General features: G+C 45.7%; 1 protein-coding gene across 1 annotated transcript in view; it reads left to right on the top strand.

Moving 5' to 3' along the window:
* Positions 1 to 15,074, top strand: part of LOC121168218 (unconventional myosin-Ie) — a 193,753-nt gene that overhangs the window by 125,655 nt on the left and 53,024 nt on the right. The window contains exons 11-16 of the mRNA XM_040998123.1: positions 1,804 to 1,884; positions 2,187 to 2,273; positions 4,145 to 4,231; positions 5,272 to 5,439; positions 6,390 to 6,475; positions 9,674 to 9,755. Coding sequence (XP_040854057.1) covers positions 1,804 to 1,884; positions 2,187 to 2,273; positions 4,145 to 4,231; positions 5,272 to 5,439; positions 6,390 to 6,475; positions 9,674 to 9,755 — 591 coding nt within the window. The remainder of the gene's footprint in view (positions 1 to 1,803; positions 1,885 to 2,186; positions 2,274 to 4,144; positions 4,232 to 5,271; positions 5,440 to 6,389; positions 6,476 to 9,673; positions 9,756 to 15,074) is intronic.

Below are 15,074 nucleotides of genomic sequence, written 5' to 3'. Positions count from 1 at the left end.
AATGAAAATCCTTTGTAGGTAGTTGTTGCACTGTATTGTTAGGGAATAATGACAAGGAAACTATGTCTGTGCATATTTGAGGCAGATGCCTTTTAGTATTTTTTGTGTTTTGAATCTTTTCAGTCAGGGTCAGGTGAATTGGTGGGTACAGACCCTGAAGACATGAAGGGCCAAACATGTATCGCTTGTTCTATTTTATTGGTGGGGAACCTCACTTAATTCTAACAAGAATCTTTTAACTTGGATATTATCATCTCTGCTTCACAGATAAAGTAAGGCACGGAGAGGTTAAAGAATTTGCCGCATGCTCATCTAGGCGATAGATATGGGAGCAGCTGGATTCCTGGCTGCTCTGCCCACTTTGACTTTCATATATTCCAACTGGAAGGAACCCTACATGACCCTGGTCCTGGGACAGTAGTAGTAGCGTCATGAGGTCCAAGGAGCCTATGATTGAATCCAGGCCATAATACCTACAGGACGAATGGTCTAGTGACTTGTGATAGAGCAGGGCAGGGAGAATAGCTTTTCTTTGTACTTCTTGTGGCTGTTTACTATCTGAAACATATAACTTGGAAGGTCAAGGACATACCAAACAAATGTCAAGTGTTTAGCTTGTTGGGATCCTTCGTTTTACTAGGAAGGGACTCTCAGGCCTGAGTGTTGGCAGATCTACCCAAGGCCATTCAGCAAGAGTGTGGTGCAGAACTTACGTAGCACTGGAACCCACATCTCTTGTCTCTTTGTTCAGGGTGCCTTCCAGTGCTGGGCTTCCCACCTTCCTTCCTTCCTGTCATCCTTCCACTTTTCTGTGGTAAAAGTGGATGAATGCCCATGTAAGTGACACTGATTTGAGCTGGTGTTTCCGGGACACAGACTTTGTACTAGGCACTGGGCTAAGTGTTCTATGTCATGACCCCGTTAGCTCACCACATGAGTCTTTATTTTCTTTGCCTGGAAATCATTTCTGGTACTTTAATCTCCAGGTATTCACCATCTGTAGGAGTGTTGCTCCCTCACTAACTTTTTCTTCCCTCACTTCCCCTGCTGTCATTAATTCTGTTTCATTCAATTGCATGACCCCTTCTCACTGTGATCAAGAACAAGATTTAGGCATTATCCTTTAACTTAATCCCAGGCTCTGCTTCTTGTGCGGTGCACTCACAGACAAGCCTTGGTGTGCCCATCTAGAAAATGGGGATAATCATTTTATCACTACCATTATGAGAATTGTCATAGGGATTAAGTGAAATGACACAAGGAGAGGTAAAGCTGAAGGTTAAATACATGTGAACTGTTTGTTCTCAGTGCTTAAGTGGTTACTGTCATGGCCCGTAGACACCTCCCCCTGTCTGTAAGCTCCTGGCAACAACAGGAACCGTCTTGTCCTTGGCATCTCCAGCATGTTGTATTATGTGATCATTCAATGACTGCTGAATGGAGGAAAACGGAAGAGAGAGATTTCCAGATTTCCTAATATTTGGTCTTCCATCATCCCAGATAATGTTTTATTTTGACTCTCAATATTTGCTGAGGAAAGCTTACTCAGCTACAAATCATTATTTTTCATCATTAAGCAAACACTTTCCCCTTTTCATGGTAGTTCTCTGGGTTTTCCAAAGCATCTGACTTGATACCGAGACCCTGGGAAATCTGCACATCTCCCTTCTTTCTGTTGTCCTCCGTTCCACGTGGCAGTGCTGCTTGCTGGGTAGAGTGGGGCTTCCCTTCCCCGCCCCCACTCAGCCCACTTTCGAGATGAATAGAACAGAGCTGATGGTCGTGCTCTCTGCTTTCTCCTAGTCCATCAACAAAGCCATGCAGAAGGACCATGAAGAATACAACATTGGTGTGCTGGACATCTATGGCTTTGAAATATTCCAGGTAAGGCCAGTCTGAAAAAAATTGAAGATCGAAGGGGAATGATGTATTTTATATGGCCTATAAGAAATAATTTTAGACAACATTTTAAAAAAAGAAAAACACTGTGGCTCATTTTTGCCTTTGTGAGTTCTTCATGTACCTTTACTAAATTAGTTTCTCCTAAATATAAACTGTGCTTCTTTCTATTGATGCAGCCAACATTTCCGCTAAACTGCTTCACATGGCATTATCTCACGGAATCGCTCAAGAATGATTTCAAAATGTTTTTGCAAAATCATGATGTGACTTTTTTTCTATTTCAGAAAAATGGCTTTGAACAGTTTTGCATCAATTTCGTTAATGAGAAACTCCAACAGATTTTTATTGAATTGACATTAAAGGCAGAACAGGTAAGCAGACCCTCTTCCTGTGCCCCATCCTATTTCTAAGTTGTTTTGTTTTGAAGGGTCTGGATTCCTTCCCTGTGATAAGAGATGAAGATTTCAGCCTCCTATTAGGAGCTGTACCTAATAAAGTCAGGCAGAAAAACCATATGTCATCATGGTATTTTAGTCTTTGGAAGGTAAATGCCATCTGCTACATTTTTTTTCTCCTTTAAGAAAGTGATGCTGTGAAGTTGAACTTGTGACTGGCTGTTTTTACTACATGCTGACTCACTGACCACAAGGAAAATAGGAGCCTAGTTCCAGCCCCCGTTGTCTGTGCATTAACATGTCCCAAAGGAAATCTTTCTTTCCTCTGATTTGCTCTGTTCCCAAACTGCCGCTACAAATTCAACCCTTCTATTCCTGAGTCTGTTTTGGATTGCCAGGGTTGACATGATGAATTTCACAAATGGGTGACTTGCAACAGGGATGTCTGCTCTCTCGGTTCTGGAACCGAGAGTGAGCAGTCAGGTGTCCTCAGGACCACACTCCCCACTAAGTCTCCAGGGGAGGATCGTTGTGCTGCTGATTTCTGCTGGCTCTTAGCATCCCATGATGTGGAACAAAGGAGTTACCATTCCTGCCTCTGCCCTCCCAAGGCCTCTTGCTGGTTCTCCACATCTCCTCTTTATTAAAGATACCAATCTTGGGAGTTAGGAATCGCTGGCAACACAGAATGGTTTCATCATGAGATTCTTAAAGCACTTTATCCACAAGGACCCTATTTCCAAACCTCACATTCCAAGGTTCTGAGTGGGCCTGAAATTTGGGGTTACAGTATTCTACCTAGTACACATGCCAAAGACATACTTACAGAAACCTTCATGCCTTTGCTTAAGAAACACCAGTGGGGATGGGCACCAAAGTGTAGCAGATTAAACCATCAGCTGCAACACTGGCCTCCGAAATGAGGGCTGGTTTGATTCCTAGCTGCTTCACTTCCCATCCAGCTTGGGATGGCTTAGAAAAGCAGCAGAGGGTCACCCAAGGCTTGGTCCCCTGTACCCATATGAGAGTCCAGGAAGAAGCTGTTAGCTCCATTGTAGCCATCTGGGGAGTAAATCAGCAGATGGAAGATATATCTCTGTCTGGGAGAGAACCAGATTGAATTCCTGATGCCTGGCTCAGTCATTTGGGGAGTGACCTAGCAAATGAGAGTGTTCTCTCTCTTTGTGTGTGTGTGTCTCTCTGCCTCCTGACTAATTAGCAAGTGAAAGTCAATTCCTAAATATGTTGAGTTTTGGGAAGCCAAGTATATACTTGGAGATTCCAATAGATGAATTATACATTGAGTGACTCAGTTACGAGGTCTAGACAAGAGGAAAGCACTGGGAGTCATTAATCTATCCTGTGGTATTTGAAAGCCCTGAGGTTGATTGAAATCAGTCAGAGAAAAAGGATTGAGAAAAACAAGGATGGAATCCTGAGCCCTGAGACAGTCCATCATATGCAAGAAAGAAAAGGAAGGTAGCAAAGCAAAGCTGGGGAGCAAGCACACCGTGACAGTGGAATCATGCTTGTCAAGTTACATAAGCAATTCATCTTGAGTTTGGGGTCTTCACCTTCAGAGTCCCAGACACCAATCTGTACTTGAGTCCTGCAGGAAGTTGAGAGCTTTGTTTTTAACTAGACTTACAGGTTACATTGTGCCATTAAAGCAACAGTATGGTGGCAAGTTCCTGTGGTTCAAACCAGACCTAAAGATCTTTGAGGAATAAACTTCCTCTCTTATCACCTCTCCCACAAAAAGAGAACTTGGACTTTCAGTCCTTGTTGGAAAGACAAGTTTTCTGTTTCCTGCTGGTTTATGTGAGTTCCTGGTTTCTGCCATTCAGGAAGAATATGTTCAAGAGGGAATAAGATGGACACCCATCGAATACTTTAATAACAAAGTTGTGTGTGACCTCATTGAGAACAAAGTGGTAAGTGTTCCTTCGCAGTAGTTCTTCGCTGATCGCAGGTGCGCTGCAAAGTACATTTTTGTTCTCTGTTGTTGTTTTTGGAAGAAGCAAAGTGACAACTCAGAGCTGCAGAAAATGTTCATGTTTACAGTTTGTGTATGTATGTATGAGAACAGAACAGTAACTTTCTCTCGTTCACATGTCCGTATTTCCTGAATGAGTAGAATGTCAGTTGACAAGTGGAATTGGTTGCTGAACTCTAACAGATGATTATCACTCAAGATGATGGCATAGTGTATGAAGAGGCATAAAGTTAGTGTAATAGTGCAGTCCTGGAACATATACAAATTTGGTCCTCAGAAATGACCCGAAAAAAAATATAATGGACACACTGCGTTTAGAGAGAGCTGTCTACAGGACTATTTCTTACTTTCTCTTTTTGTTTCTTTGTATTTTGAAATGAAATATAAAAGCTGGGAACAGTTAAAAGGCCGTAGCATGTCAGAGCAAGGAAATAGAATCATTAAAATATGACAGTTTATAAGTCATGAGGATGTTTGTGTATAGAACAGTGCCATTGGGGGAAAAGAACTGTACACAGCAGAAAATATAGAGTTGGGGATTGTAAGTGCCTATAGAAATAACAGGCTACCGGGGGACCTCAAAAGATGAATTAGGGTTAAAGGAAAATGTTTCCATTTTTCTCTGCAATTGTTCAAGTCAGTTTAATACAAAGAGTGAGTGAGAAGATAACTATATGCATGACTTTCAATAAAAGCTTGCAGCAATTCAGCAGCTTTTTGGAAAGTGCACTTCTAAATCTTCTGACTCAAGTGGTGAGTCCCTTTTGGATCTAGGATAATTCCCCATGTAAGACTGTTTCACTTGCTTGTCTCAAGGGGAAGGCTGACTTTCAAGATGGTGTCTAAAGTGTAACTGTTTTAACTGGTGTCTTGTTTAAATGGTGTCTAAAGTCTGTTTTGTTGAGAGGCAGGGTCTGATGAGCCCCATGTGTTTTGGAACATTCAGTGATTGAGGCTTTGCCTTCTTGGTCCCCACAGAACCCTCCTGGCATCATGAGCATCCTGGACGATGTGTGTGCCACCATGCATGCCGTGGGTGAGGGGGCCGATCAGACGCTGCTCCAGAAACTCCAGATGCAAATTGGCAGCCACGAGCACTTCAACAGCTGGAACCAAGGCTTCATCATTCACCATTATGCTGGGAAGGTGTGGTCCAAGGGGGGCATGGATTCAACAGCAAAGGGGAGGTTCAATCAACGCCTACCTGCATTGTGGTGTCTGGTCTGTTTCCTCCTGGAGACAATGTTGCCACTGTCTGTATGCCTCCCTGTATTTTATTCATTCAACAATTAGGACACCTGATGTATTTGGAAAGGCAAAGCAAAGGATTGTACATGCTGCAGCATCTTTTCAAAGTGTAGCTCACCTGGTATATGCACTGTGGCTAAAGGAAAGGTTGTTGGGGTTGCCTCTTGCTGCTGTCCCAGACTTACCTTCCCTGCTTCCTGATGAGAAGTGTACATCAAGACCAGCAGCTCCATTTTGGGGTTGATTCTCAGAAAGCACATGAAAGTTGAGCTCCTGCATGCCTGGAGGGTTGGTGGTGGGGAAGAGCTTAGGTAAACGAGTTGAAGTCATGGCTCTTGGGAACTGTGGGGAGTCATTGATTTTCATCCTTCATCCCAGCCAGCTTCTTGTCAACTAGGGTTCCTGAACATACATTTCCAGCCACATTGAAGCAACTCTGGTGCCACTTCTGGGAGAATGGCAAACGAAACTTCTGGACACCATGGCTCCTTGCAGTGGGTTATTAAAGAGCAAGGAGGGCTTCATATTTGTTCTTGACTTAGCTAAAAAGTAGGAAAAGAGTTAAGTTGCCATTGCTTAGAGATCCCTGTAGGTCCACTGAAGAAGAGGCCTGTGATCTTAAGAGCTGGAGTTTCACTCTGAGTTCACCAGCGTGGTGGTGTCAGCATCTGTAGCCCCAGCAGCCGAGGCAGCCCCGGCTTTTGTGTGACAATTGATGAAATCCCAAATTCTACCTCTGGAAATGGGCACATTCTGACAGAGAAGACCAGGCCAGCTTAGTATCCTTTGTTTTGTTGTCCGGTGACATAATTGTGGGATAAAATTATATTTCTTCCCATTCTACTCAGGTATCCTATGACATGGATGGCTTCTGTGAAAGGAACCGTGATGTGCTCTTCATGGATCTCATCGAACTCATGCAGAGCAGTGAGCTGTAAGTGTGTTTGGCCTTGTGTGACAGGGGCTGTGCGTGCAGTGAGAGTTCCAATATCACAACAAACCTGTGGTCGTTAGCATTGAGTTTATGGAGTCGTTAGTATTTTATCCTTTAGGCTGTTGGGTAGAGTAGGAGTTCTCAAAACTGACTTCCTTTTTCCTATCTTGGTCTCTCCCTTCTGCCCCTAAAAGTCCTTGCTCCTTGAGGGGCCCCCTTGATGGGGTTCTATCATATTTTGCCCTGGGAATATCACCCAAGGTATTGGCTGCGATGGCTTACGCAGGTACCCTTGAGTCCCTGAGACATTCAAGAAATGGTTCAAGAACTCCGGGAGAGACTGAGGGGAGGAATGACCCAGAGCTCCTCCCTCCCAAAAACTGGTCTGTAGGGAATGGGGGGGCAGCCCCTTGTAAGTGGCTGGCACTCTCAGAACCAGCTCTGTGTCCTTGCTCCCCTTCTTCCCCACAAAGATTTCTCAGCCCCTGGGAATGTAGACGTGGTTGATGCGAGCAGGCCAGGCAAAGTACAATGTGGCACAACCCTTCAGAGCTCAACATTTTTTCTAGCTGCTTCCAAGGAAGAGCTGCCCTTTTGGTTTACTAAAGGGGCCATTAGCAGCAGAGTGAACTAAACCAACTGCAGCAAGCTTAAGGCTTAACAGCACCGAAAGCAAAGCCAGGGTCCCTTGCAGCCCTGTCCTGAAGGCATTCGACTCCATTGAGCTCTCCCCTAACCTCCTCCTCACCTCTGTGCTTCCTTGCCCACATACCACCACTTTGGGGACACTGGCTTTCTTTCTTTTCTTCTTTTCTTTTTTTTTTTTTTAAGATTTTTAAGTTTTTTTTAAGTTAGATATACAGAGAGGAGGAGAGACAAAGAGGAAGATCTCTGTCCAATGATTTACTCCCCAAGTGAGCACAATGGCCCATGCTGTGCCAATCCAAAGCTAGGAGCCAGGAACTTCCTCCAGGTCTCCCACGTGGGTACAGGGTCCCAAGGCTTTGGGCCATCCTCAACTGCTTTCCCAGGCCACAAGCAGGGAGCTGGATAGGAAGTGGAGCTGCCGGGATTAGAACCAACTCCCTATGGGATCCTGGTGTGTTCAAGGGGAGGACTTTAGCCGCTAGACCACCCCGCCGGGCCCGACATTGGCTTTCTTATCATTCAGAACACATCACATCTGTTTGTTCTTTGCCATAAAATTCAGGCATCTGCCAGTGTGGGATTTACAGTAGTCAGGTGCAGACTTAACTGTCCAGCTCCTGCCTCATTCAAGCCCTGTCACTGCTTACACGTCAACCTCTACAAACATGGCTTATTGTTCTGTAAACACAGTGGCTACAAAAATCTAGAATTATGCCTGGTCCTGTTAGAAATAGATTGCTGGGGAGACTTCCTGGAAATTTAAAGATGCCTAGAGAGTCATTTAAGAGGAAATGAGTTTGGGGTTAGAAGTCAGATCACCAGCTTATATGAATCATTTACTCATGTGGCCAGTTAGCAAGTATTGCATACCTACTGGGTTCTAGGCTGTGCTTTAGATGCCAGAGCCACTAAGGGGACAACGGCAGTCACTGTTCCTGCCCTGTGTGCTGGTGAGGCTGCTATGGGACACAGGCAGCTTATTTAGAACTGCTCGTGTGTGTATATATGTAGCAGGGAGAAAGCATTAGACTTGTGACTGCCCCGCTTGGGGTTACTAATGTGCAGTTTGTCCAAGAATTGTCTGGGGGGACAAGGATGCTGCTGACATCTAGTGAGCAGATGCCACCAATGCTACTACAGTATGTGGAATGTCCTCCTGCCCTGATCCCAGTCCCAACTCCTAAGAATTATCCAGCCACTTGGTATGTGGCATGGTGGTTGTGAAGCCATATCGCATGTTGGCGGTTTGAGTTCTGGCACCACTCCCAAGTTTATATTCCTTCTAGTTGATGCCCTAGCAGGCAGCAGGTGATGGCTTAAGTACTTGGGTCTCTATCCTCCACATGGAAGACCTAGGTCGTTCTAGCTCCTGGCTTCAGTTTCACCCTGGCTCTTGTTGTGTTTGGGGAATGAACCAGTAGATGAAAAATTTCTCCTCCTCCCACTGGCCTTCCCTCTCCTTGCCTCCCTGTTCTTTCCCTTCTACCTCATTCTCTGCTTTGAAATAGGTGAATGCTAATTAAGAAGGGTTTTTTTTTCCTGAGCAAGTAAAAAACACTAGTATCCCATGTCAGCATTAGTTCCCATCCCAGCTGCTCCACTTCAGACCCAGCTTACTGGAAATAGCCTGGGAAAGCAGTGGAGGATGGTCCAAGTCCTTGAGCCACTGCTACCCACGTGGCAGACCTCAGGGAAGCCTCTGACTTCAGCCTAAGCCAGCTATTGCCACTGTGGCTATTTGGGGAGTGAACCAGCAGGTGGAAGACCTCTAACATTTTCAAATAGATAAATCTTAAGGTTACTAGGACCAGCATTGTGGCACAGCAAGTTAAATTGCTACCTGAAGTGCTGGCATCCCTTTAGGGTGCCTTTTCAAATCCCACCTGTTCCATTTCAGTCGAGCTCCCTACTGATGTGACTGGGAAAGCAGCAGAAGATGGCAAGTGCCTGGGTGGCTGGAACCATACGAGAACTGTGGTTGGAGTTCTGGGCCAGTACTGTCAGCTTCACTCAGCCCTGGCTATTGCTGCTACTTGGGCAGTGAACCAGTAGGTAGAAGATTATCCTCCTCTAAATTAAAAAAATGAATAAAACAATCTCAGCCATGAATGTCACTCACATACCTGGGTTCAGAAACCCTGCTCTAGACTCAGCCATCCTCTGGATTGAGCCCAGTCACTTCCCACAGTTCCCTGAGCTCCACCTCCCAGGCAGACCTAGCAAACCTGCCCTGAATGTTCCCTCATTATGTGTTATTGGCAGAGGCTGCCTCAATTCCAGGGAGTGGGGACATTTGCAAGGCGAAGGTTTAAACCTGATTTTGCAAGCTTAGACTCCAAATTGCTTCTGTTAGAGTTATGCCTCTGTGTGTCTTTCATCTGCTGCTGTTTTCACCAAGTCACATCCTGATGGTTTGCACTGAGTCAGGGCCTTTTTGTAGCCAAAATGATGTGTTGCTGCACTCGGCTCCACCCTGCATGCTGCAGAAGCAGGATTTTAGCCCCCAAGGTACTTCCAGATTGCTGATCCATTCTCTTTCTCCTTTTCTAGGCCTTTTATAAAGTCTTTATTTCCTGAAAATCTGCAAGCTGACAAGAAAGGGCGCCCAACTACTGCCGGAAGCAAAATAAAGGTTAGTTCTATTTCGGGCAGTTTCTAGATTCCTATGCGATCTAGGGTTTTTTAAGAGTCAGGAACAGCACCCCGGGCCAAGATGAGGTCAGTGAGATGCAAAGGGGGTGGTTGGAGAAGAGGGCCAAAAGTCATAGTGCTGCTGGTGAACTAGCCACAGGATGCAAGCTGAATTTGACTTGGCTGGACTGATGGACCACATGGATGTTAACTACCTTGGAGCTTAATAGCCAGCAGATGATGATCAGCTACTTTCTAAGAGGAAATGGCTGAAACTGAATCTGGAACAATTTATGTTAAACTATCAGAAATGTCCTGGTTTGGAGCCACAGTCTATGTGTTGATGACAGTCTCTCCAGGCCAGACCCAAAAGCTTAGCCAAGAACAGCACATTTCTTACCCTGAAATGCTACTTAGTCTTCCAGTGGTGCTAGGGGCACCCCGCCCCCCGAGGGTCTGGCAGGCCCCTCCTGGCCGTGCATTGCACACACATCTGGACCTCGGGTGTCTCACTGTCACGTGAACTTCTGACAGCGCTCTCCCGGCCTCTGTGGGCAGGGCTCTGTTAGTTGAGTCATTGTGTAGCAGAGTCCATTGTCCTTAATTATGCTGTGGATCGAGAGGTACACTTAATCAAGTAACTCTGAGAAAGTCACTAAACCAGTTTAAAAATATATGTGTATCAGTGCCAGCATTGTAATACAGTGAGGTCAAACTGTCACTTGGGACATTGTCTTCTCCTATCAGAGCAGCAGGTTGAGTCTCGTTGTTCCCCCTCCCGTCCAGCCTCCTGCTAATGCCCTTGGGTAGGCAGCAGTTGATGGCTCGAGGAGTTAGGTCCTTGCCACCCCACCCATGAGGGAGACCCTGAGTGAATTCTCAACTCCTGGCTTTGATTGACCCAGTCTTGGATATTGTGGGCATTTGGGGAGATGAACTCATTTTTAAATTTGTATATTTTAAGAAGTAGAACCCTCATCCAGTAGTTCACTTCCTGCATGCTTGCAACAGATGAAGCTGAACTCAGAACCCAAACCCAACCCAGGTCCCCCACTTGGGTAGTTGATTTCCAACTGAATGAGCCATCACCTCTGATTTCCAGGGCCTGCACTGGCAGGAAGATGGAATCCACAGTGGGGCCAGGAATGCAACCCAGACATGCTGATAGAATTCTTTTAGACTTATTTATTTTAAAGTTATGGAGAGGATGGGGAAGAAAGGGGCAGGGATCTTCTGTCTGCTGGTTCATTTCCCTAAATAGCCACAACTGATGAAGCTGAACCAGGCCAAATCCAGGAACCAAAAGCTTCTTCTGGGACTCCCACGTGGGTGTAAGGTCCCAGGCACTTGGGCCATCCTCCATGGCTTTCCCAGACTGTTAGCAGGAAACTGGATTGCAAGTAGGGCAGCCAGGACTCCAATTAGTACCTGTGCAGAACATTGGTGCTCCAGGCAGTGGCTTTACCAGTATGCCACAGTGCCAGTCCCTCTAACATTCCTAACCAGTATTGTAATCACTAGACCAAATGCCAGTCCCAAGAATGTTTTCTGCATACTACTAATCGAAGTTTCTGAATGTTGCCATCAAAGAGAATGTCAAATAGTTGGCAGTAGAGGGCTTTGGTTTTGAGCACCTGTGTCAGCAACCCAGCTCAGCTTTTTATAAGCTGCCTGAAAGCCAGTGAGTTGAACTCTCAGTGCTGCTTTTGTTCATCTGTAAGACCGAGGTCTTAGTACTTATCTCAAGGGAAGGCTGTGATGACTAACTGCAATAATGCATCGCAGGCATTTAACCTCAGTGTCTGAAGCACGCTCAGCACAAGTGTACATTAGCCCCTCGCAGTCTGGCCGCTTCTCCCCTCCCTGCCCTGTGCTTGTTCATCTTTGATTCAGTCTTGATGGGCATCAGAAGTCTTTTAGATACCTGGTTCCCCACCCAGATTGTGCATTCCCCCCACATTCACTTACGATGCCCTCCGGAATGACCCAAGCCTCACCCTGGTGTTCTTGTCTGTTCTGCTCACTGGCTCACTCTTCTCTAAGCATCTCCTGCCCTCCAGCCCATGGTGAGCTTGCTCTGGGCAGAAGCACCAGCTGGACTAAACAGCTAGTAAGATCTCATTCCATCAGATGTGCAAGAGGAACCTTCTGGTCTGATGCAGGAAGTTGGGTGCAAGCCGAGTTTTTGGCTGGAGTGTAGAGCCCTTCACATTTCAGCGGCGTTAAGTCCCCTAAACTCGGGTAGTGAGATATCCGGGATGATTGCTGAGCTAGGACCAATGGGGCAGAAAGCAGACAAAATTCTCCCAAAGTCTGAGGTCTCAGCTTCCGTGTGAGTTTTCTGACTCATGCCTTTACTGCGAGGTCCTGGGTAGGGACTCACTCTAGGCTGCAGAGAGCGGTCATGAGACTGTCACGTTTGGATCCAAGTGGCCTGGATCGTCAACACGACCATGACTCATCTCCAAGTGGTGTGGCTTCCTCCCTGTGGAATGGAGAGTGGGAATAGAGGCATTTCTCTCCTCATCCTGGGGCTGGACCCATTGCTTGCCGTTCTAGTTCTTGGCTAGCTGAGTGTCCGAGGTTGCCACTCTTCTGGGTGGACCTCCGAGTGTTTAGGATTACAGATCTCGGCTGTCGTGCAGGGAGCGCCTCCTGAAGCCAGCCAGCTTACCCAAGGGGATCTTACTGCACTCTCTCACGCCTCCATCACACCTCTCTGGATTGTGTAGCCCACCTATGCCTGGTAGGTCTCCCTCCAACACTGCAGTGATCCCCTTGTTCTGTGTGTTCTTACTAAGACACCTCTTAGGGAAGCACAGCTCCAACCCAGTCTCTCATCTCTTCTATGTCCACTGTTTCCATCGTATTTTGCAGGTGTCTCTAAGCATTAGCTTAATATTATCTCTGAGGTGTAAGTCTTTTTTTTTAAAATAAAGATTTATTTCAGAGACTATTATATTCAGATGTGAAGATGCAATGCAGTATGTATCCCTACTTCCAAATCAAAGATGGACTCCCAGTGAAACTGTTGGACATCTAGACAATGGGATGATGGACTGTCTGACATTGTACCAGCAATGTTGGGGCACACTTAAATAACAGACTGATGGACTTATGACTGCTTATGAAGGACTATACTATTGTAATAATATGGGGAAAATCAGTCAGGGAATGGGAACTTGAAGGGGTGGAAATCCCAGACCCTGTAGAATCCTATCATAAAATTCAAAATTTTTAAAATGTAAAAAAAAAAAAAAGAATGCACTGTAAATTTAGAATAAATAATATCTGTAAAGCAAAAAAAAAAAATTATTCCTTTTTAGTAGAAAGCAGAGTTACAGAGAAAGAGATCTTCCAGATACTGGTTCATTTCCCAGTTGGCCACAATGGCCAGAGCTGAGCTGATCCAAAGCCAGGGAGCAGGGACTTCTTTCCTAGTTTGCCACGTAGGAGCAGGAGCATCCCCTGCTACTTTTCCAGGCCATAAGCAGGGAGTTGCATGAGAAGTGGAGCCTCTGGGACTCAAACCAACACCTATATGGCATGCTGGCACTGCAGGCAGAGACCTAGTGTGCTGTGCCACCACGACAGCCATGAGGTATAAGCTTTTGAAGAAACCCTCAGTTCCCTGAAAGAACAACAAAATGTATATTGCTGTTAAATATGTTTAGAAACACTGCTGATGGGTATTATGTTGAATGTAATACTGTTCTTTTTGGTTATAATTTATTGATTAATTGATTATAAATTAAAGCATATTACATCTTATTAACACTCGATTTTGAGACATCTGTAAATTCTATATTATTGTGAGTGGAAGGCTGTTGTGTTAAATTTAGAGCACAAGAATGGCAGTCCCGGGAAAAGGCGTGCAGTTGCTGCGGTATCTAACTGAGGCTGCATCAGAGGAACTGCAGGCATCAAGCTTTTCTTGCCTTATTCTTGATCAGCTATTCCAACCCTAGGTTGTGGTCCTGGGCAGTGGGCATCAGGCCTGTTGGTTAGGACACACACCGCCCACATCAGAGCAGCTGGGTTTGGGGCTAAGCTCTAGCTTTCTGCCTATGCTGAGGCTGGGAGGCAGCAATCATGGTTCAAGTCGTTGGGTTTCTGCCACCTGCTTGGGCAATCTGGATTGAATATCTGGCTCCCAGCTTTGGCTGCCAACCAGTCCCAGTAATTGTGGGCATTTGAGGTGTGAGCCCGCAGGTGGGACCACCCTTTGTCTTTCACATACATCTTGTAAAAAGATATTAGAAGTTTTCTAGTTCAACTACTTAGTAGATGGATGGAGAGACGTAAGCTCAAAGAAATGCAGTGATTTGTATCGTAGCTTGCAGAGAACAGAGCCAAGACCCCAATGCAGGCCTGCTAGTCATCTGTGTAGAAGATGGAGTGGAGATGTTTCAGGACAGGTGTTTGGCCTAGATGTCACGACGCTCTGAGGATGGCCCTGACTCCGTCGCCAGCCCCCTGCTTATTCAGGCCCTCGGAAGCAGCTGTGATAGGGAAGACACTGGTTCCTGCCACCCGTGTGAGACCTGGACTGGGTTCTTAGCTCCTGGCTAAAGTTGGGTGCTGGCAGGAGTTTCGGGGAGTGAGCAGTCCCATCATCTTTTCATATCTCTCCCTCCCTCCCTGTGACCCTCTGATTATTTATGTTTAAGTGAGTGGCCTCATCCTAAACTTTTTCTCACTTTCCCTGATACCTTTCTAGTCTAACTCATGGGCTGCTTCCTGCCTGGAGTGAGGGTCACATCTAGTTACTGCTTCATGACCACATGTTTTTATATGCTGAGATGAAAATAAGATATCCTGTTAAAAGCTTGGAGCAGAAGAGATCGAAATTTTGAATTGAGTAGTGAAGTAAAATCTACAAATTTAAGTTGAAAAACTACTAGGAGTTTGGGAACTTTAAAAAAAAAAAAAACTTTGTTAAAGTGCTTCTGCACCCCTCTCCACCTTGATCTTCCATGTGGCCAAGAGCGTTAGGCTCAGCTTGCGTGCATGCTGCATCGTCCAAGAGGCACTGTGCGTTTTTCATCAGAGTCCTTCACTTCGGTCATGGCACCTCTGCAGCAATCTCTCGGCTTCAGGCCCTGTGAAGAACGCTGCTCTCTGTGCATCTAGACAGGACTCAAGTCACCAGGGAACATCTTGCACCGACTCTGCCCAGTAGCTTTTTCTCAAGGGTTTCAGATTTCCCAAAGCCTTGCAAACAGCAAAGCCCTAATTGAGAGAGATTTCTCTATTGGAAGCAAATCCCTTCTGCTGACTCGGTAATGGTTTCTGGCTTGGGAGATCCCTGTCTGCTATT

This window comes from Ochotona curzoniae, unplaced genomic scaffold (genome assembly GCF_017591425.1).
Source record: "Ochotona curzoniae isolate NIBS_2020 unplaced genomic scaffold, NIBS_Ocur_1.0 patch78, whole genome shotgun sequence".
NCBI lineage: Eukaryota > Metazoa > Chordata > Mammalia > Lagomorpha > Ochotonidae > Ochotona > Ochotona curzoniae.
The sequence above is the reverse complement of the archived record's forward strand: the minus strand, read 5'-3'. Positions and strand labels throughout refer to the sequence as shown.